The sequence below is a fragment of the Epinephelus moara genome, chromosome 5, assembly GCF_006386435.1.
Source record: "Epinephelus moara isolate mb chromosome 5, YSFRI_EMoa_1.0, whole genome shotgun sequence".
In the NCBI taxonomy this organism is placed as follows: domain Eukaryota; kingdom Metazoa; phylum Chordata; class Actinopteri; order Perciformes; family Serranidae; genus Epinephelus; species Epinephelus moara.
Genome location: NC_065510.1, coordinates 21,228,496 through 21,250,070, shown reverse-complemented (window position 1 = coordinate 21,250,070; position 21,575 = coordinate 21,228,496). Strand labels below are relative to the sequence as shown.

The 21,575-nt window shown below is 41.0% G+C and overlaps 1 protein-coding gene across 7 annotated transcripts in view; it reads left to right on the top strand.

The window, feature by feature from the left end:
• inpp4b (inositol polyphosphate-4-phosphatase type II B) overlaps window positions 1-21,575 on the top strand; it is a 201,758-nt gene that overhangs the window by 117,148 nt on the left and 63,035 nt on the right. For all 7 annotated transcript variants that reach the window (XM_050044694.1, XM_050044693.1, XM_050044695.1 and 4 more), the window contains 2 exons: window positions 3,962-4,109; window positions 15,126-15,256. In XM_050044694.1, coding sequence (XP_049900651.1) covers window positions 3,962-4,109; window positions 15,126-15,256 — 279 coding nt within the window. The remainder of the gene's footprint in view (window positions 1-3,961; window positions 4,110-15,125; window positions 15,257-21,575) is intronic.

Genomic DNA, 21,575 nt, shown 5'->3' with positions numbered 1-21,575 from the left:
GTTGTCATGGTGTCACTGTCGCTTACTGTTTCCGCTGTGATTAGTTTGTGAACTGCAGCCATGTTTGCAGGTGCACATCTGCAGCCCGTCAAAACAATACCTTCCCTGCAGACCCCGCCAGATTGAGTAATGCAATTTAGTCTTCCACTTTTATTACCTTTCGAAATGAGCATGCAGAGAGCAGGGAAAGAGGGGAGCCCACGCACAGCACAGCTCGGCAAGTCATTTTCTTAAGAGGTGTCAGGAAGGGAAACAGAGGCGCCTGATTGGTGGTCAGATTAGTGTGGTGGCAGGGGGGGGGTTCAGGGGTTAATCTGCTTCTCTGATGGAGGTGGAAGTCAGCAACTGTCGCTCTTCCGATTAAGGTTTTGCCTTCACCCCCTTCTCTCCATGTGTCCCTTGCTCCCCATTTATTTTTTTGTCATCCATTTCACTTTCTCTAATCCCCATGCCAACAATGTCTGAAAATCCCATTTCATTTAGTTGCAATTATGAATCCTTTCTGGGGTGATTCCAGGGCCAGGCTTAACCTTAATCATCATTAATTTCAACATCAACTTCAGCAGCGCAGAAAAATAATAATAAGCCTCTCTGTAGCCTATTTGGCTTACAGCTATTGTCCTTCAGAGGAGCTCTAAATGTCTGCTTGTACCTGGGTTAACAGTGTATTCAGACATTACTGCTGCATATTAAAATGAAACAAACAAAAACAAATTGAGCTAAAATGACCCCCTTTAATAAGATATCTTCAAAATATTCTTATTGTTTTTATTCCAAACATGTATTTGTTGGTAGACAAAGTCTTGCAATGTCACAAATGTCATACCAGATAGTGCTTCATTTCTAAGGTGCTCATCATAGTTACTGTATCTGGCCATTAGTTTGTCTATTTTCCCCTTTTCTTTTTGTGAACAAAACCTGCAAAATAACCAAATCAACAACTCGTTATTTTGTCTCACTACTTTACTACTTTACTACTTTCACCCATTTCTTTACCCCATCTGTGGCTCCAAGCCCGATTGTTCCTACTGAAGATGTAATGTTGTAGTTTTTGTAGTAGACATCACTCAAACAGGAGTAAATAATGTTTACTTTGACTTTTTTCAACTGTGGATTAATGCGTACTTTCTCCACTAACGAGTAATTAAAGCACCAAAACAGTTTATGTAGAATCAACTCAGAATTAACCTCAGTGCCCATGTTCCTAATAAAGATCCAGTGTATAGGATTTGGTGGCATATATTGAAAGAAATAGTATATAATTTTCATTTCAATCAGGAGAGACAGAAGAATGAAGTAAAGATAATATTTAATACAGAATATGAGTGTACAGATTAACAGATGATTTGTGCTGATTAAGATTTAACAGAAGTTTTTGGCACTTGGACACCAGAGGGAGATATTTTGTGATTGGGGGACATCTGAGCAGTAGTAAGATAGATCCCCGCACTGAGTCCAGACACTGGAGGTGGTGGTGGCTGCTGACTCTGAGGCTGATGACTGTTGAGGCAGATGAGGCTGATGAATCCATAAAGACTAGGTGGTGATTGGGAGGTGGAGGGCGCGCACAACTGCAGCGAGAAAGAACTACAGCAGTGACAGAATCATATTTAAAATGAGGAGCAGTAAGATGATAGGCTGACAGAGAAGGTGTGTCACTATGCTGTTGGTTGATTGTGAATCAGCTGATGACTCAAATGACCTACCAGACAATGACATCTAGAGATAGTGAGCATACGTGCAAGGAGTGAATGGCAGGGTGAGAAAGAAAACTTGCAGCCTGAGCATGAAAAGTATTGTCTTTCCAACTAAACTTTTGCTAGAGCCTCAGAATGAGCCATTTATATCTGCATACAGAGCAGGTCCTCCTCCACTGAGTCCACCATGTTGTTCCACAGTAGGCCCGAACAGACAAACCAAACACTGGCTCTAGATAGGATCATTCCTGTTTTTGTGTCAGCCACCATGGTTCTCTTGCATGCTTAGCATGCAGGAGACGTTTCAGTTGTGCAACACCGCTAGATGCCAGGAAATCCTACACACTGGACCTTTAATAAAGAAATATGTTTTTTTGGACAGTAATAAAGGTCTATGGCACAGAGGGGTAAGCTACTTTATATCAGGCTTTGGCTACACAGACAATATTTGTTAGTAATATCAGATGTTTGTTTTAGATGTTTCATGGGATTTATTGAAAATAAGAAAAATACAAAATATTCCCAGGAAAGCAGCATGCAGAAATGTTAGCAGATGCTGGAGTGTTACATTCCTAGAGTAGCCCAGGGGATGAGGGAAGTATCAGTAAAATTAAACCAGGGAAAAAGAATCAAGGGAAACCGAAATATAAGCACTGAGCAATAAACAATGAGAAATAAGATGATTACAGGCTTAAGGACATCAACTGAAAACTACTTCCTCACCAAAAGAAGACAGCGCACTAGTTACACAGTAAAATCCACAAATTAACTATTAAAGCAAGCAGGGATTACAACGCAAACTATTGAGCCACAACTGGAATATAAGAAGGTAAATCTACAACTAACACACACAGCCTGACTGCTGCCGAGTGACCCACTGGCCCCGTCTGCTCCTCTCTGCTGGTCTTTTAATCCTCCAGGCTCTGATAAATGATTGACATCAGCTGCATGCAATCACCCACTGCAGCTGCGAGGCGGGGGAGGGTGGCACCTGGAGAGATGCAGCTGAGAGCAGAATCAAAACACAAAACAACGTAACATAAAGAAATTGATTTGTACATTGCACATCAACGAGAGACACTCCCCATTTGTGTCGTTGGCGCGATTTTTTACTTCCTACAAGCCCATTTTTTGTTCTGCTTTGAAATGATTGCACAAAATTTACTTGGAAACCAGCCTTTTTTTTTTTAAATAGGCGGCAACTAGCCAGCACACTTCATGATGACATTGCATCTTACATTAAGATCCTCTTACTACATAAGAACTCTCACTGTAGTGCGCCTTCTTGAACCCATCTGCATTGAAGGACATCAGTGAACTTAAACACTCGAGGACAAATGACGTAGCGCCACCAGGATTAATGACTTGGGCACTTAGACAGATGACTTTGGAAAAAGGACAATCTGGGGCCAGATCAGGGTACAGTGCAGTATGAAGGGTTTGGTAGGGGGGAGCGCTCTCTGTGCTGTCAGCAGGAGTAGAAGTGTGTCTCCAGCTTTTGAATCCAAGCGAAAACATTTTACTGGTGCCATGCATGTTTGACTGCCTACAGCGAGATTGTCAACGTTTCACCCTGGGTGCTTCAGCTCCGACTTATTGAGTGACTTCCTTTATGACTGCAGCTCTGGAAACGAAAAGGAGTGGTAAACACTGTTCAAGGCACACAGCTTTCTTGCCCTCTGCTGCCAGCATGCAGATAAGAGCATTAGAGCTGTTTTTCGTTTCCAGCCTTCGATTGCTGCTATTAGCCACTCTCTGCAAAAATGAAGAAGATGGGGCTGAATCTGAATAGATTTTAATGGGAGAGCTGGGTGGTGGTGTAAGCAAGCAAAGTCTCAGAGTGAGTCAACTCTCTCTGCCCGACTGTTGTACAATAAACAAGCAATTAAAATGGAAATGGAGGAAATAATAAGGCAAAGATTAACAGGACAAGGTCTCAATATTTCAGTCAGTATTCTAGTCTGCTGTGCTGCCACTGAAGTAGAAAGAGAGAAAGAGAAGGCCTTGGAAGATGAGAAACACCTTATCTTTGGCAGACACAGTTATTGATTATAGAATTTAATTTGTGCTTCACACCTCATGTGACTTTTGAAGAGTTTGTCTGTAGCGTCCTTGAGGGGGCCAGCTGTCAAAGTTGGTTCAGATCTTCTGTTTTCCCTCTGTACATTTTTAAAAGTTAGAATAATCTTTGATGAGAACGTATTTTCTGCTGTGTCAGATGGTTGAATATACCTTTCTTCCCTCCCTTTGTCTCCCACTCTCAGTGTTCAAGAACCCGATATGCAAGGTGTACAGATTTCAAACCGTGGACAGCAAGTGGATGCTTGTGCGGGAACAAATGGAGGAGTGCACGTTGTCCTTTAGCATCCCCAAACAGCTGCTCTCGCTGTATATTCAGGAGGACATGAGCAGGTAAGTCACTCTGAAATCATACTGTCGATCTCGTGGATGTCACTGCCAACTTTCTCATTGCATCAGATCGCTCATTTCCTCTAACAAACCAGACAATGGAAAACAATCAGCAGTTCAAAGTAAATCTCCATCCTGGTGTTATCTCATTATGTGTACAGTAGGTGTGTGTAGTTTCTAGACTGCTATCCCGACCCAGTTCACCGATGTAAATGATTGTTTAAAAGTTCGGCCTATATTTGAAGAGGAGTGAATTATTCAGATCTGCTTAACACTTCAAAAGAAGCTCCTATGTCTGTGTATCCAGAAAACGACAAACATTGTCTCTTTCAAACACACACTCACACACACCCTCTCTCCCGGTCTTCTCATCAAGCTTTGCAAGAAGGCTTCTGGAACATCCTGCCACTGGTGCTGAATCAGACAAAAACTTAAGTTATACTCCTTAAAGGGATAGTTCGGCTTTGGTGAATCCAGCCTAACGCTTTAAAACAATGACGTCTCAGAATAATACAAACAAACTAACCAATCTAGATGGGTCATCCAAGTAAATTGTGTCGATATCCGTACTTGTGTTCAATCTCTCACTCTGATCAACCCATCAATTTCAATTTCAGGTTTAAAATTAACATCTTCTGGCTCGGCCCCACACATTTCCGTTTTAAAGTCTGCCCATGAGTACAGATACAGAGAATTTAGTTTGTGGAAGAGATACAGATTGTGGTGTACTCGCTCATCCCTACCATCGAGGCAGCAGTACATCCAGCAACATGAGCATAGCGTTAGTTCAGGCAGGACACGATGTCAAGCTCAGCTCACATCCCATCTACATCAGCTGATCTCAAATATCCCAATCAACTGATGGAGCAGCTGATTGATTAAAGGGAGTCAGCTGATAGATCACATGATTCCTTTCTATGCAACCAATTGGCAAATCTCATTCAGGGCGCCCTATTTAAACTGCTCTGGCCTGCCTACTGTGGCTGCTTCCTCTGCAAGCTGCTCTGCAACCTGCCTCCACTCCAGTTCCTCCTTTTCATATCTGACTTATTAATGTCATCTCTTTTTATCATTGATGCTGCTCAGTTCTGTTCCCAAGGAGTCTTTGCTGCTGCTCTCCCTGCATTAGGCTTTCCATGTAGGCGCATGGAAGGGCAGGGAGGTTTGCTCTCTCTGCCTCAGGCTTTCTTCGTTTACATGTGGAAGGGCAGAGAGGTGTGCTCTCTCTGCCTAAAGGCTTTCCATGCAGGCACGTAGGGGCATGGAAGAGGCTTTCTGCGTAGGCCCGAGGAAAGGCGGAGGGGCCCCAGAACAGAGCCATACCGCCAAATAAAATACTGCAAATGGACATAAAGTTTTCCTGACTGAATTACTGTTTCTGACAAAGGAGTCTGGTGGCTTTGAAGAGAGAGCTGTTCCCTGTCGGATATGGCTATCTCACTGCAAGCTAAACAGAGAAGTAGCTTGTGTATCTGTTAACAGCACAGCAAAACAAACTCATGAAGTTGGTTAGTAATTGGTCTTTTTTCCATCATGCCATGAGCAATTATGGTTTGACTTCATGCTATGCACAGTGCAAATAGTTTTCCACACAATGGCAGGTCACAGTGAAGTTGGTTAACTTGCTGAGGAGCCTGCAACTCTTCATCAAACAGCTCACTGTGGTGGTGTCATCTTCTTGTTGTGTTACCCCTTCCAGTAGTTAAAGGCAAACATAAAATGCCACAAATAATTGCTTTCCTTTTTGAATTATCACTTTGACAAAAAAAAAATCCTGTGAATAAATGTGTTTAACACCTACAAAACAGCATCAAAACATGGGAGTCAAGAACATAACTGCAATTAATGTCCAGTCCAGTTAATACTGTGCGAGAACGAGGACAGGTTGAGACAAGGACAGAGGGAGGTGATGTTTCACCAGTCTCTGAGTGTGCACCCGTAATTAGATCCCGTGGTCCCTTCCCTCAGGCTCGACCAGTGTTTGTCAAGGCAGATCATTCCTCAACTGGCCTGTTGTCCCTGGCAACCCCTTCTCATACATAACACACAAAGGCATCCATACGTACACACACACACACACACACACACACACACACACCCTCACACAGCTTTAGATGATTTCTTTATGCTCATGTTAATACAAGGAATAGGCACAAAAAGATGCAATCAGAGACTGATGAAGTTGGTCGTGGGAGGAGAGTTTGATTTGCAATCACTGCGTACACCTTCAGGATCACGCAGAGTTCAAGGACACATTCACATGCGGAAACATACACACAAGTGCCTCCACCACACACATACAAAAACAATAACACAGCCGTTATTGACCGACGAGACAAGCGTAGTTATCAGTTTACCTGTCTTAACAGAAAACCTGTTCATGTTCCCACACCATGGTTCCCTCCGTCAGCATCTGTAACCCTGCTGTCTGTTTGAATAGAAGATGATCTGCTCCGCAAACTGATAATTTAAATCACAACTAAATTTAGAAGACAATTATAGAATATTTATTAAATGCCTTATCTGTTTAATACAGCTCATGAGCACACAGCAGGCTCTAAACCATGACTACCATATACAGTGTTTGTTTATTAACAGGCATGTGTACCGTATCTCAAGCTTGGTCGCTTAAGCACCTCTCCTATAATCCTCTTTAAATGTTGTCTTTCTCCACGGTGCCTCTCCATTTAGCCGACTCTGTCAGCCAGCCTCGCACTGGTGCTAGCTCAGTGTTTTTAATGATTCAGTTAGTGCTGCAAAGTTGTGAGTGCAGCGGCGGATGGTGGGTGGCTTAGTTTGCTTCACCACTCTGTGATAATCTCGGATGTTTCTTCCTTCTGTTTGTTCGCTTTGATGTCTACAGTCATGTTTTAATCTAACTCTGTGAACACAGAGGTGGCTGAGTTTTCTTTTTTTCCGCCAGTGGAGATGCTGTGATTCCTTCTGTGTGTGTGTGTGTGTGTGTGTGTGTGTGTGTGAGTGTTTGTGTGTGTAAAGATAATTAATGCATGTGTAGTAAAGTGTCAGCGTGTGGGCGTCGATTAAACCCCATTCATTAAGAGTTGTCTGGTTTCTCATTAATGGAAAAAATCATGTCCCCCTTCTTTTCCTGTTAATAAATAACCGCTGAGATTGTGTATTAAGATCATACAGGTGACATTTTGACACTCGCTTCACTGTTTGCAATTGCTCTACATTCAGGATCAGTATTAATGACTGCTTGTTGGATGAGTCTGGTTTTTTTATGTTTGCTTTGTTTTTTCAGAACGAGCTGCTGTGTTGTTTAAAAGGGGTTTGCTTATCAGTCCTCTCACGCAGTTTTTATTGACCCTACACACAAAGCCCTCTGTGATTAAACTGAACAGGCACTATAACGCACCATGAAATAAAGGTGCCCTCGTGACAGGTCTTTGCTCTTTGGGAAATGTATTCTGCTATCCCAGTTGTCTGTCCGAGCCAATTTGAAAACATTGTTTCCCTTGACTTTTGTCAACCATTTAATGTTTTTAATATCCATATAATGTTTTAGTTTTTAGTTTTAAATGAACAAGTGAACATCGTCAGCTACTGTATGTTCTTGTATCAAATCCCTTAGTCATTATCATTTATTATTTTACCAGGAAGTACCATTGCAATCAAGAGAGACCTGGCCACTGTAGCAGCCGTGCAAAACCACAACATATTAAAATACAACATGATGTAATGGTATCCCTCACTTCTCTCCATCCTAAAGGATACTGTTTTCTGTTCATCCATTTTTATCATTTTTGTTTTCTATTTTCTATTTTTATATACTTTTTCATTGTCCCATAGTCTACTTGAGTACAACAAGCAGAAAGCAACTCGTGATTTTTTGAAAAGTATAATCAGCTAGATAATCTGCTGCATTATTCTGAATGCTTTTAGTTATTCAGTTACTTCCAGAAGAATTGTTTTTCATTCTGAACAATATGTAGCAGAAATCAGTTCCTACGCTGTCGACACTCAGGCTCAGGCTGTTCTCACTCACTGTTTGTAATAATACTATAGACTGTATATATGGATGGACGACACATCTTCATTTCCTTCGGGTGCACAAAAATGAAGCCAAATATTCCAGATATGGACGCTGCCATATTTGTCATTTGGAGCCCGAGTCTGCGCAGTAGAAATCAAGAAGTTGCTAGTATTGAGTTCCCACCCATACCCTGGTTGACCCAACAGTGAGCAGGGCCATTGATCAGATTTACACAGACTGCGGTCACTCATGATGTCCAACCTTGTTTTTATAGCATCAATTAACTGATTAAACCCAAACCTAACAAAAAAACAAACACTTGAACATTCATCAGAGTGATAAGAACCCCCCAAACTGACAAATATCATCTTTAGTTGGCCCATGTTCATCTGCTAACTTGGATCCGTTGTGGTTTATTATCTGTACTACTGACCTTTTTTTGCTGACCAGTTTTGGGGAGCCGTCATGCCATCCATCTTTATATACAGCCATTGACATACATCTATGAAAAGTAATGCACCATAATTTATACAATATATGACAAATGTAGTTGTGATCCAGCAGGCTGTGAGGTAATATAGCCTGCTGGCTAGAGGAGGAATTCAGGTGACGTTAAGCGACAAAGTGTGCGTAGGGATGTAGTCGGGTTGGTGGTCTAGTCAAACAACCATTGGCCTTTGAACCAGGAGACCTGTTACTAAAGTCAGTTTTGAGTCATTTTCACATTACAATAAGCACATAACATGGTGTCACATTATATTAGTACATAACGCTGTAACGCCCAACCATGGTTCTTTTCCTAAACCTGACCGAAACCGTTCAGACGCCAATACGTAAGATATCATACAAACCGTTGCTTAGCCATGTCTCGAAGAAGCAACCTTTGACTATGTATTTTATATTTAACTAAGGGATAGAAGTTCTAAGATTGTTATCAGCTGTATGAGTGATGTCAACAAAACCTGAGCAGTAACAAAATATCATCAACAAACATACTAATAAGCATCCTCAAACAACAGGACAAGGAAAAGAAAATCACCTCAGTATGATAGGAGTATGTATACAGTATCTTAAAGCTATGAGATTAAATCCATTCAGAGCATGAAAAGTATCCATGCATTGAACAGGTTACGTTATTCAAACCCTCTAAAAATGTTATTTGTACTTTTAAGTTATAATTAGATCCTCCTATATAATACTTTTTAAACATTTAAACCAAGAACATAAGATCTTCAAGATACTTCTTATGTATAAACTCTTTATTGGAGCACTTTTTACAAAATGTCCGCTGTTCGATGTGAAAGACCCGATTGACGTTGTTACCCTGTTTTTACATGCATATAGTTAATCAGCCTACACATGCTCTTATCGCGCCTTTCCCCCCAATCACACCTTTACTCTTTCCACACAATAGTCCTCTGATTAAGGAGGTGATATCATATCTCTTTACCCACCATGCCACTGCCTTATCACCCTCATTTAGCAAGCAGATATGTTTCTCTATTATTTTATCCATTATCTGTTATTTAGACCAGGATCATCCACTCTGACCTCCACTCCAGACTCCCCAACACAAAGTAACAGGAGACCTCTCAAGAGACAATGGTCCACTTCGACACTGTGATGCACAAAAGCAGTGGCTGAGAAATGTAGGTAGAGATTATGGATAATTGTATATGGTTGCAATCACTTTAAGAGCATTTTAACAATCTAGTACCATGTAACATTTTCCATATAAACAAAAGAAATGAGAAAGCATTGACCCTTGATTGGCTAAAATTGTCCATTTACTGTATGAGGGGGTCACTTTAACTGCAGTAAGTATGATGGAAACAATATGTTCTGCACAAGCTTTGAAATCTACCTCAATGCTAGCATCATGCTTCAATAAAAGAGCAGGGATTTTTTTTTCCATTATTTTAGGAGTTTGTTTTAACATTTTTAAGAACTGATGGTAGATTTTATTTCATTTAAATAAAGGAGTTATCAGCCATCCTCATTTACAAAGGAGCTGATCTTATTTCTGGGACTTTTGCACACAGCAGCTTTTGAATAAACATGTATATTCATCATTGGCCTCTGTTTAAATCCTTTTATAATTAAGAATGGTTTCAAGCACTAAATGCCAAAAGTGAAAATGATGCTCCCTTTTGAATAACCTAAAATCACATGCATGCCTGTGCTGCTGCCTCTGCTGCTGCCCATGGTACTGTAATCTTCCTTCGCTTATGGTAATCTGGAATGTACTCCCTTTGTAAGGAAGCCTCCTGCCTCTCTTCCCTATGCCATAAGCATAACTTACTTACAACCACCTGCAGAGCCTGTTGGCAGCGTCGCCCAGCATGTGGCGCCTCTCTGCCTAGAGGTTGTTTCCAGCTGCAGGTTTGTTTAGAACCAGACCGAGGCGAGAGATGAGGAAAATGTCTTGTATGTGATCTACCATTTGTTTTACAACGGGTTCAGTTGTTTTTAACCGGGCTGGAATGTCATTTGCAAATGTTTGCTGCGTGTATGCTTCGTGAGCTGATAGCATACTGTGCTCGGGTGTGTATTTAAAGAATCACATGAATTATAATAACAAAAACATATTTTCTCATTTGCCTCTAGTGGTATCAACTGAGATAAATTTAATTTAGTGTGCCAGGTGTTAATACACCATCTCCCCTGAGATTTCTGCATCTCTCCTTACACAGTGGAGGTGAATGGAATTTCTTTGTGATGCTTACTGTAGCCGACCAATACTGGATATTTGAGGCTGATACTAATAATGATATTTAAGGAGCGTAAAATTGGATAACATTTTCTGTTTTTTTACAGATGATAAATTTTACAGCGCTGTCTGGTAGCCCACTATGTAATGGTGAAGCTTGGGGTGTTGGTAGCGTAATAGATAGTGTCAGCGCCCCATATACAGAGGTGATGCCTCGCTGCAGCGGTCGCGAGTTCAACCAGCTTGCAACCATTTACTGCATGTCACCCCCCCCCCCTCTCTCTTTCTTTCCCCTTTTCACTCTGTCCTATCCATTAAAGGCAAAAAAGCCCCAAAATTAATCTTTAGTAATGGTGAAGCTTTTCCTGAATTACCTCACACCCAGTTTGGCATGCTGCTCGGTAATTTCTTATTACTACGCTGCCCACAAGGAAACACCAAGCTCAGCACAGCAGGGAGTGGGATGCGATGACACTAACGACCCCCTGTAGGGACAGGTAGACTCAGAGCCTACAGGTGTGTGTTGGGGTGGAGGTTGGGTTTTTGAAATGGTAAGAACCACAGCAGCAGCACTGACGGCTTAAAGGTCCAGTGTGTAGGATTTAGGTGCATCTATTCGCAGGAGTTGTATATAATGATCATAACTATGTTTTTCTTTATTTATGATCACCTGAAAATAAGAATCATTGTGTTTTCATTACCTTATCTACATCGAGAGTGGGTCATCTCCCACAGGGTCCACTATGATGTTCTCCAGTAACACAGAATGGACAAACCAAGCACTGGCTCCAGATAGGGCCGTTCATCTTTTCCACTGTAGTTCTCCTACATGCTTGGCACATGGGAGAAGTTTTAGTTCTGCAACCTCACCGCTAGATACCACTAAATTTGTAAGTTTTTAGCAGTTTTGATTACCAGGTCCGTATGTTGTTGAGAGGAGGAGACCTTTGTGGATATTTCAGCACCCAGTAATAACCTTAAAACAAGCTGAGTTAACGTTAGGGCAGCTCAGCTAGCAGCCTGTCCTGTAGTTCTTTGGCCACAGAAGAGTGTCAGAGAGACCCTGATTTTTAACGTGAAACTGCTTTATTCCAAGTTTATGCCTGTAAGAATTATGGGGTTTGTTTGGAGGTGGAGGAGAAGAAGACTTCCGCAAATTGTTCAGATCCCGGTAAAAAAAAACCTTTAGGATGAATACTGAAGGAATCTTAACCTAAAAATAAACAGCTACGGTGGTTCTTTAGCAATGAAGACAACAACTCCCATGATCCTATGCTACTTCACAACGTTACAAACTGCATCTTTAGTTATTGTTTTGATTGAGAGACCCCTAGGAGCAGAAAATGACATATTGTGTATTGAAGCTTTCCAAATCGGTGAATTCCATGTATTTTTATTTCACCCATCATGCTCTCAGATATTTCCTTGCTGTGAGATTATATTGACTTGGAAGTCATTCTTTTTCTGAGTGAAACAAGGTATAGCACTCTAAGGTTTGATATAGGTTTGATTAACAAAACAGACGTCCCTACCATGAATGCTTGTGATACAGTAGCACAAACTACACATGAAAATTGCCTCGAACCATTTGGAAATGCACTGGCAAATAACCATACACTGTGAAGTCTATAATTTAGACTAATCTGTGAAAATTTCAAGGAAAGGAAACACCCCTCATTAAATTGTCAATTACAGTATGGAAGGTGGAGTGTAATGGCTTCCGCAGTTTGAACAGCCATGTCAATATTACCCACTTAGAAGTCACATCCCTAGGGCTTGCCCCATCCTGCCCCCCCGGTCCTCAGCTGGCTACTACTATTACTACTATATATTATGAGATGCAGTGAGAAGACTGTGCCATGTGAGTGTAACGGCCTGAACTTGCTTGCAGGTGTCACCCTCCTGCCAGAATAAATGTTGGCATTGCGTGTTTCTGCAAACCACTGATACGTCTCATTTTATTGCATAAGTTATTATGCAGAGGATTCTAGTGGACACAACGCTGTGGTTAATGTGTGGTTAGGTTAAGGCGTGTCGGTGATGATTCTCAGTAATGCAGGTATGGTAATCATAAGCAAGACCAATTGCCTACATTATAATGCTTATGATTAGGTTAAGGTACAAAAACTTCTCAGTTCGGTTAGGAAAAGATCATGTTTTAGCTGATAACACCTGCTTTTTGTGGCACAGTCCTGGTTGGAAACACAGCTGCAGGCCGTAAAAAAAAAGCAAACCTGTTTTGTTGTTTGTTGGTCCCTAACAGTGGTCTAACGCTTGGCAGGTGTCTCGCCTCTCGTTCTGCCTCAGCTCATACACGACATCACTTTAGAAATGTTGATATGATACGTATGAAATGTACGAATGTAGCGTATCCTTGTTTTGAAGAAACCTATAATGCCAACATTTTCTAATGGCGACTAGGCTACACTTCATTGGCCAATATATTATTCTAGCTCTAGTGCAAACATTGCTTTAAAAATTACACCACAACATGTCTTTTCAGAAACAGTGTGTCTGCATGATTCACAAGCAGTGTTTGTGAGAACTACATTCTAACAAAGAAATGGTCCCTGTGTAAACTGTTGAAAGCATGGCTGGCTCGATACCACTAGAGATATATGAGAAAATATGTTTTTGTTTTGTTTGTTTTGTAATTTGGCTGAAACCCCTTTTAAAATATTGTGGGTTTGATCATACATATGATAGAAATGACCTTGACTCACTCTCTCTATCGCTTTCTCTCTGGCATCATTTCTATCGCACTCCGCTGTGCATTGAAGTACTTCAAAGTAATCTAAAAATAACTTACTTACCTGGAGGAAACCAAGGAACAGTCTGGAGAGGCTATCAGCGCCTAACGCTTTGTTGTAGTAGTTGAACTATAACAAAGAAATAACTACTACATTATGCATTCAAGCAATTATGCCTGATCTCAACAATAAGTCGAACCAACGAGCATTTATACATGCAGCCTTTCATTTTAAGACATACAGTATACAAAATGTATGAGCTGTAATCACTGAAAAGTGGGCTCGTTATCATGAAAGCAATGCATATGACCATGTATTTGTCATCCTGAAGACTATGTTGAACCTCCTTCAACCTCTAATTTCTATAATATCACTGCAATTTACTTTTCAAGGGATGCTGGAGGGCTGGTTTCTGAATGATATCTGTCCATCTGATGTCGCCTTTCACATGCAAATAATGACCCAATGAAAGAGGCTGTATGTAATAGTAGGAAATCAGCACCCTCACCCCGACAACCACACACACACACACACACAAACAAAGACACACATGCACACACTTGTGCACGGCCGCTGTTATTTCCTAAAGAAGGAGCACGGATGATTTTGGCCCGAGGCTGCAGGCAAAACTAGATGAAAGACAGGCAGTGGATCACTCCAGTGACACCAGTAAAGACCAGATGGGTTTATTTTATACCTAATGGTAAAAGAATGGTGGAAGCAATGGAGGAATTTGATAGGGCAGAGTGGATAAGTGGGCACCAGCTACTCGCCTGAGGTTCAGAAATGTGTTTATCTGGCTCAGCATAGGGCGCTGCAGGACGTTACTGTGTGTGTGTGTGTGTGTGTGTGTGTGTGTGTGTGTGTGTGTGTGTGTGTGTGTGTGCATGTGTATCTGGTTCATTATGTGCAAGCTTGTGTCTGTGCTTTACCAGGAGTGTTAAGCGTTTTCTATACCTTACCAAAAAACCTCAGTAAAGAGTTTGGGAAGAATGGATATGACCCATTTAAATGTTTCAAACACAAAAAGCTAAGCGGCATAATGTACATTGATGATTTGTTTTATATCCGTTAAAGCTACAGTTGAAAATAACGTCATGTCATATTTGCTCAAACTGTCACTGTATTCTGGAATCATGCCCGTCCTCCTATTCCTCCTGCCTCTAATGGTATGATGGCATCACTGCAGCGCACCAAAAACAACCAAAGCCAAAAAGTCTCTAATGCAGCTGTCAATCACTGCTCGTGAACTGCAGTCAAACTGTCAGACTAAGCAGCGCTGATCAAATTGGAGTCAGTATTCTGTTACTGCATTGCATATTTCTCACCTTAAAGGTTGCCAGAAACATATTATGGTGCGCTGTTTTGCTGTAAAATGACAAAGTCTTTCTCCAGCCGGTGGCCGACAGTTTCCAACATGGCTACCAGGTCACAAACTTTTTCATTCTACAGCTAAACAGTGCACTAAAATGTGTTCCTGAAAACATTTTTTTTTTTTATAAAAGTGACCAACTTGAGCTTTAAAACCACAAAGTTCCTCATGGATCTGTGTTTATCTGCAGGGTGCAGGACCTGAGGGAGCTGGGGGAGCTTTCTCCTCACTGGGACAACTTAAGGAAAGAGGTGATGACACGATACGGAGGAATCATCAGCTCCTACCAGGAGACTCTGGCTGAACTGGACAAGATTACTGGTATGACTGCACCTGCTGCTAAGATTTACCTTTGTACACACAGGCATTCATACACACATGTTCAAAGGTGTTTTATTCAAAGTCGTACGAACACTCTTGAATAAGGTCCAACATGTTTGGAGTGATTTTGTAAGAAGTAGTCTCTTACTGTGATGTTTGGCCCCTAAATATAGAGACATTGTGGGACTAATTAAAGGATTGAGGTGTGTAATGTATGTAATCTGGCCCGACCTGTCCCACTGTTGACTCTTTTATAACCTGATTATAGATCAAAACACTGCAGTGGCCCCTAACCTGTCAGGTTAACTCCAAAAAAGCAGGACAAGTTTGAGTTGAAAGATGGATTCTTTGTCAATAGAAAGCTTAGTGAAAGGTTGTTTCATTTTATGTACTTGCTGTCAAAGAGTTTCCATAGCAACGCAGGTTTCATCAGGGGCAATTGAAATGTGTGTGCCCCTGTGCCCTTCTGTTTTGTTAAAGTAAACGTTTGCAGTGCACATAAACTGATGCAGATGTCTGCTGCGTGCAAACAAAAACACAAGTCTTGCATCTCATTTACAATTAGTCTGTGTACTACTTGGTATGCAGATAATTTTTGCACACTTTTTTGCAAATGTTTTACATAATAAAATTAATCCACGCAGTTAGCTCCTAATGTGAGCACAGAAAGTAATTAGGCTGTTTCTCATTTGCTTCTGACACTGAACAGGGAAACATTGGACATGTGATCGTGCCCCAGAATGCCAGTGTGGTGTTTGAAATGTACTCAGAAAAATGTGGGTGATTTATTTGCTGTTCAAAAGAAGGATAAAAATACATACTGCATTTGAACATGCATGCTGTACTGTATGTGCAGTGGTCATTGACCATAAACATGCATTCAAAGACAAATTTTATTGTACAAAACAACAGATGTTCCCACATTATCTGTCTCTGTCTTCAACTCACTCAGTCACTACAAATGGAAATCTTAACACAAAAAAAACAAACAGACATTATGAAACTCATAGACTGATCAGTCCCTCTGGATGTGTTTCTTTCCCTCTCCATAATCTCCTCCTATGCATATTCTAGTTTCCTATGGATATAGGGACATTATGGCTACTGATTAATTTAGCTCTGTTTTACTCTCATCCCTAATAATGAGATATTTGTCTCTGCTGCTTTTGCTTTGCTCAGAGATGATGGTGGCTAAGCCTTTGCACTACTTGCCTGAGCTCTGAGGGAGGAGATGAGGGCGAGAGGAATAGATAATGTGGCGTTGGTCATTATAGTTTCTGACAAGTCCCCTGTGTGGCACAGATGCTGCAATACACGAAGGAGCCCCTGCCCAACTCACCACTCTAATCCAGCTCTGCATTTACTTAACAGGATGACAGACGTTGCTAAACAAGTTGGGTGGGCAAGCTGCTGCAGATTAATTATTGATAAGTAATATCATTAAAAAAGGCGGAGAGAAGAGGCACAAAGAGACAGAGTGTGGAGGTGGTTTGAATGTGAAGACCGGTGGGTGAGTAAATATGGGGGAGAGGAGGAATGACAACATCATTACTCAAACTAAACAAATGGTGACAAAAGTATTGAGTGACGTCCATCACAAGAGAGGTTAATGTAAAATAATCAATGATCATCATTGTTCTCCTAACCTTTATGTATACACCAGGGGTGTAAATCACTAGTTTCATCACAATATGATATTATATTGATTCTTTGGACACTGATACAACATTTGCTGATATAACTAAATCTGCCAGGATTCAAATTTAGTTAAATCCAGGGGCCTGGAATAGATATGAGATGATATCATGACCACCATGGGCATGATGTCGTAGTATGCACTGTTAACGCAGTTAGTTACAAAAGAAGCTGCCATTCCTTTCATTTTTGCATTTGGCCATTGAAGATAAAAGCAACACATAAATGATAACTGTAAATAACTGTAACTGGTTAAGTGCAGTAATGTGTACTTAAATTTGACTCCCTTAAAACATGGCTTAACAACAAAGACATTTAACAAAAGTATAAAATTCAACGAAAACATTTGTTATTGTGCTAGTCACCCATTATCAGCTTAAGCACTATTACATCGCATAAATTAGCCTAGCAGCTAGCAGACTTTTTCTCTACTTATAGCTTGATAAATTCTGTATAATATTAACGGTTTTACTCACTCTCCGCTTGTTTAAGTCGCTGCATCTCCTGACAAAAGCGCACAGTTGAATTTCAGCCTGCATGCAAGTTTTTTCAGCCTAACATTGGTGAAACAGAGCAGCTAATGTTGCTGTAGTGCAACGTTAGCGGAGTGAGATGCATAGCCAGGTTTGTCCTGAGTATTTTACCTCGTAACAGTATTGTTTGCATATAGTATGTGCTTTGTCTGTTGATTCATCTTTTATCCAAAATGCAAAATATTTCCACTCTGTTGATTTATTCCCAAAGGGGAAGTAAATATCCTCGTGGTCTTTTTCTTGCCTGGCGCTTGTACTATGTCTTGTATTGTCATCCAGGCCTCTCTGTGGTTTGTTGTGCTTGTTAGTGCATGTGTGTAGCCCACTGATTAGCTTATTGCCGCCACTTTGGGCTGTGCTCATAGGGCAGTTACTGCGGATATTGGAAGGGCAACATTGCAGAAGCTTAGCGACCACCCTCAGGTTCTACCCCTGGTTATGGAGTTAGCACCATTAGCCACTAGCAACCGCTTCGGCCACCTTCATGTTGAAAATGTCCAGACATCTCGTACGCTGTGAGTGTCACATAGAGCACCTTTAAAAATAATTTTATGGATCAATGTTTTCACTTTGCATTGATGATATTGGATTATTGATCATTAAATGAATCAATATGATGTTACTGTGATGTTTTCCATCATGTCAGAACTAAATGTTGTCAGTCAGCCTTTTAAGCTTGTACACACACATTTCTATCATATTTTGTGCCAGTGCTTTGGTCTTAAAAACAATACAAAATTGATGGGAGGATGCCAACTATAAACTCTCTCACAGTATGGAGTTTCTACATTTTTAATTATGTTTTCAAAATAGTTTGGTTGTGCAGGTTTGTACTTGGCTTTGAGGGTTTCTGTCCTTAACTAAATATTCATGCGATTATATTAGAGACTGACTCCAGTGTGCACATAATTTAAGGTCAGTCTTGAGTCAGGGGGATTTTCAAGTGCAAAAGAAGAATGGGATGTCTTTGCACATTACATGGGTCAGATGCAGGTTCTTGTTATTTTTCTGCTTTTTTTGTACTTGGAACAAAAATAAAAACAAAGTTGAAGAAACTGCAGGTAGAAGAAGCGGAGAAACAGTCTGCTGGGAGGTTGAGGCAGAGTCCCCATGTTCAGGTTCAGCACACTCACTGATTCCATTTTATCAATTTTTAATGATGAGCTGACCTCAGCAAACACTTCAGATACTCTAATAACTGTATCCTATTCATAAATTAATCATCCCGACTTTCATTGTTTACCAGCCAGCGAATTAAAGGCACAGACGTAATCCCGTTAGCGTGGTGTTTGTTGAACAACCAGTACTGCTGGCACTTCTCTGCACAAGAAACTGTCAGTCACTCTTATGGGATAACTTCAGTTTAAGGCCCAGAGCTACGTATTGTAGATTAAGGCTTATACCTTACTTTCTCTCTTTGGTATCTGTATTAGAACAGTAGTCTCTGCAGTCTGTTTGCCTGCAGGTAAAGATGTTCAGCTGTGGAGTGCACAGACTTTTTCTGTTATGCAGGTTACTACAGGCAACATGAGAAATAGTAATGATAAAGAAAAGCCCCTAAAAATAATAACAAATGCTAAAAGGCATGAATTGGATCAAAGTTGTTTTTTTTTAAAATGTATCGTTAGACATGACTCACTTGTTCAGTTCACACTTATCTCAGGATGATTCCACTGCTTGCACAACAGGTGTCCACTCCTCCTTTATGTCTACAACATATCTAAGTGTGGATTGATTAGAAATGCCTGCTGTGCTCTCAGCGCCACAGGACCATGAAGATGAAACCCTTAACATGCTACAGACCTACACTGATCTGACAGACCTCACTTACAAGACGGTGTTGCAGTCGTTTGTGATCTCATTTTTTTCTTCTTCACAGTTTGTCCTCCAGGCAGCCAAGCGGCATTTCTAAAAGCATAGGATATAGGTTGCTCATCTTCTGAAGGATTCAAAGCCGCTCAGAAAAGTGTCTAAAAGCAAAGAAATGACAGGAAAGATTTAAAGAAGAGATAGTGACCAGATGTTGGTCAGTATTACTGGCACCGGCCCTTCTGTCACATAGCCAGCCCACCTGGGCAAACAGATGGGGATCTGATATGGCTAATTCATCTAACCTACAACGGTCACCAGCTCGATTAGCCTGGTCCCCAGAGCTCTGCAGCAGACAGTGAGAGCCCACTGAGCAGGGATGACAGCTTAGCCATTTACTTGGATGTTAGCCTTTGGAAACAGCTCCTCCTAGCACAGAAATGTGATGATGTACACTGAAAAGACCAGTTAGATTCTCTCTGGGTGAAGACATTTGCACAAACAGTATATAGGTCAAGAGTTTTTATTAGCTGCACTGGCGGCTATGGATGGCAATGTTGGTCTGTCGACTAAAATACCTCAACTACTACTGGATGTATTTTCTAAGTTTGTGCATTAACGGCATCCATAGCATTCATGGTCCCTAGAGGATGGCTTATGTGTTCTCCATGAGATAGCTGCCAGAAGAAAATGTTGGCATTGTGCATTTCTGCAAACCATGAATACATTACATGTGCACATACCACATGTATCATATCAACGTTTCTAAAGTGACATAGTATATGAGCTGACTTTGCCATCTGGTGACGGAGGGGATGGTGAATGACATGTCAAGGCATGACGCCTGCCAGGCTGCAGACCACTGTTCAAGACTAACAAACAACAAACTTGTTGTGTTTTAGTGACCCCTCGCTGTTTTTCCAGCGGGGATAGTGCCATGAAAAGCAGCTGTTTTTTACATTGCTGTGTTTCCTGTTCAGCTTGTGCCCCCAAAACTGGGTATTTCAAGCCAAAACATGATCTTTCCCTCATTACAATCAAGTGGTTTAGTGCCTAAACATAACCACATGAACTACAGTACCATTGAAATGTAAAGAAACGTTAGGTTTCGATGTATCCAGTGCATAATAATTTACAAATGTTACGTATTGTATCTGTAGTTAGCAGAAATGTACAATGGCAATATTTATTCTAGCAATTGGGTTGCATGAGATTAAAATATCCATGTTTTTTGAGATTTTGATTATTTGAAGGATTGCTGTGAAGGTAGCTACAGATATTAAAGGACCCTACAGGATTGACTTTAGTGACATTTCATTTAGTGCCATCGTCTGGTCAGTATTTTAGTTCACTTAGTACTTTGGTTTGTGGTTCAGTACCAGAACACTTGTGGCACTCCTGTTAGTCTCAGCTGTACTTTGTGTTTAGTCAGTGGTAACAGGCAAATGTTAGCATGTAGAAAATGGTGAACCTAGTTAATATAACCTGCGAACATCAGCACATTAGCATGCTGATATTAGCCTTTAGCTCAAAACACATCTGTGCTGAAAACTAATCTGGTCTAACTACTGCCAAAATGTGCCGTTTGGGCAGGATCCCAGGCATCACTATTATGACCATCCAACACCGCACTTTGACCTAGAAGACCGGTGTTCAGGCCAACAAAAAACAACATCAGTTGCGGTATTTGTGCCACTCAAAGCCATGTGTTTTATAGCAACATCTGTGATCTTTACAGAGCAGGAACCAAAGTACTTTAGTTGCCTAAACCAAGTTCGAAGATCTCTTTCGTATGTTGCCTTGAGTGACTTAGTCAACCACAAGTTTTCCTAGCTGTATCCAAGTGGTTTTGTTGCTTAAAACCTAACCACCAACATATTTTTACTGCGGACCTCTTCTCATTGCAGACCCCTTTTGCGTCAAGATACGATGCAAAAGGCTGCCCCCAGCGTAATTTTAGTAACGCCCACGGCTTCTGCCCAAGCATCAAAATGCGACGAGTGGGGATGAGATCACTTTGCATAGAGCCTCATAAATCTGTTAACGTGGCTGTAGTGTCGCAAAAACTCACACAAACGCCAAACAAACTGCACCTCCAGCCTGGTGTGTCTGCTTGATAAATACAGAACACATATGAATGCATCACACCACATCTGAAAAAGAGGCCCAAAAGCCTCAGCAAATCTGTCTCCTAGTGTTCTAGACTGCACATTTCTACATATGAGGCTACTGCTTTGGCCTTCACTATATTAAGTCAACAGATAGTATATTCAGTGGCGGAA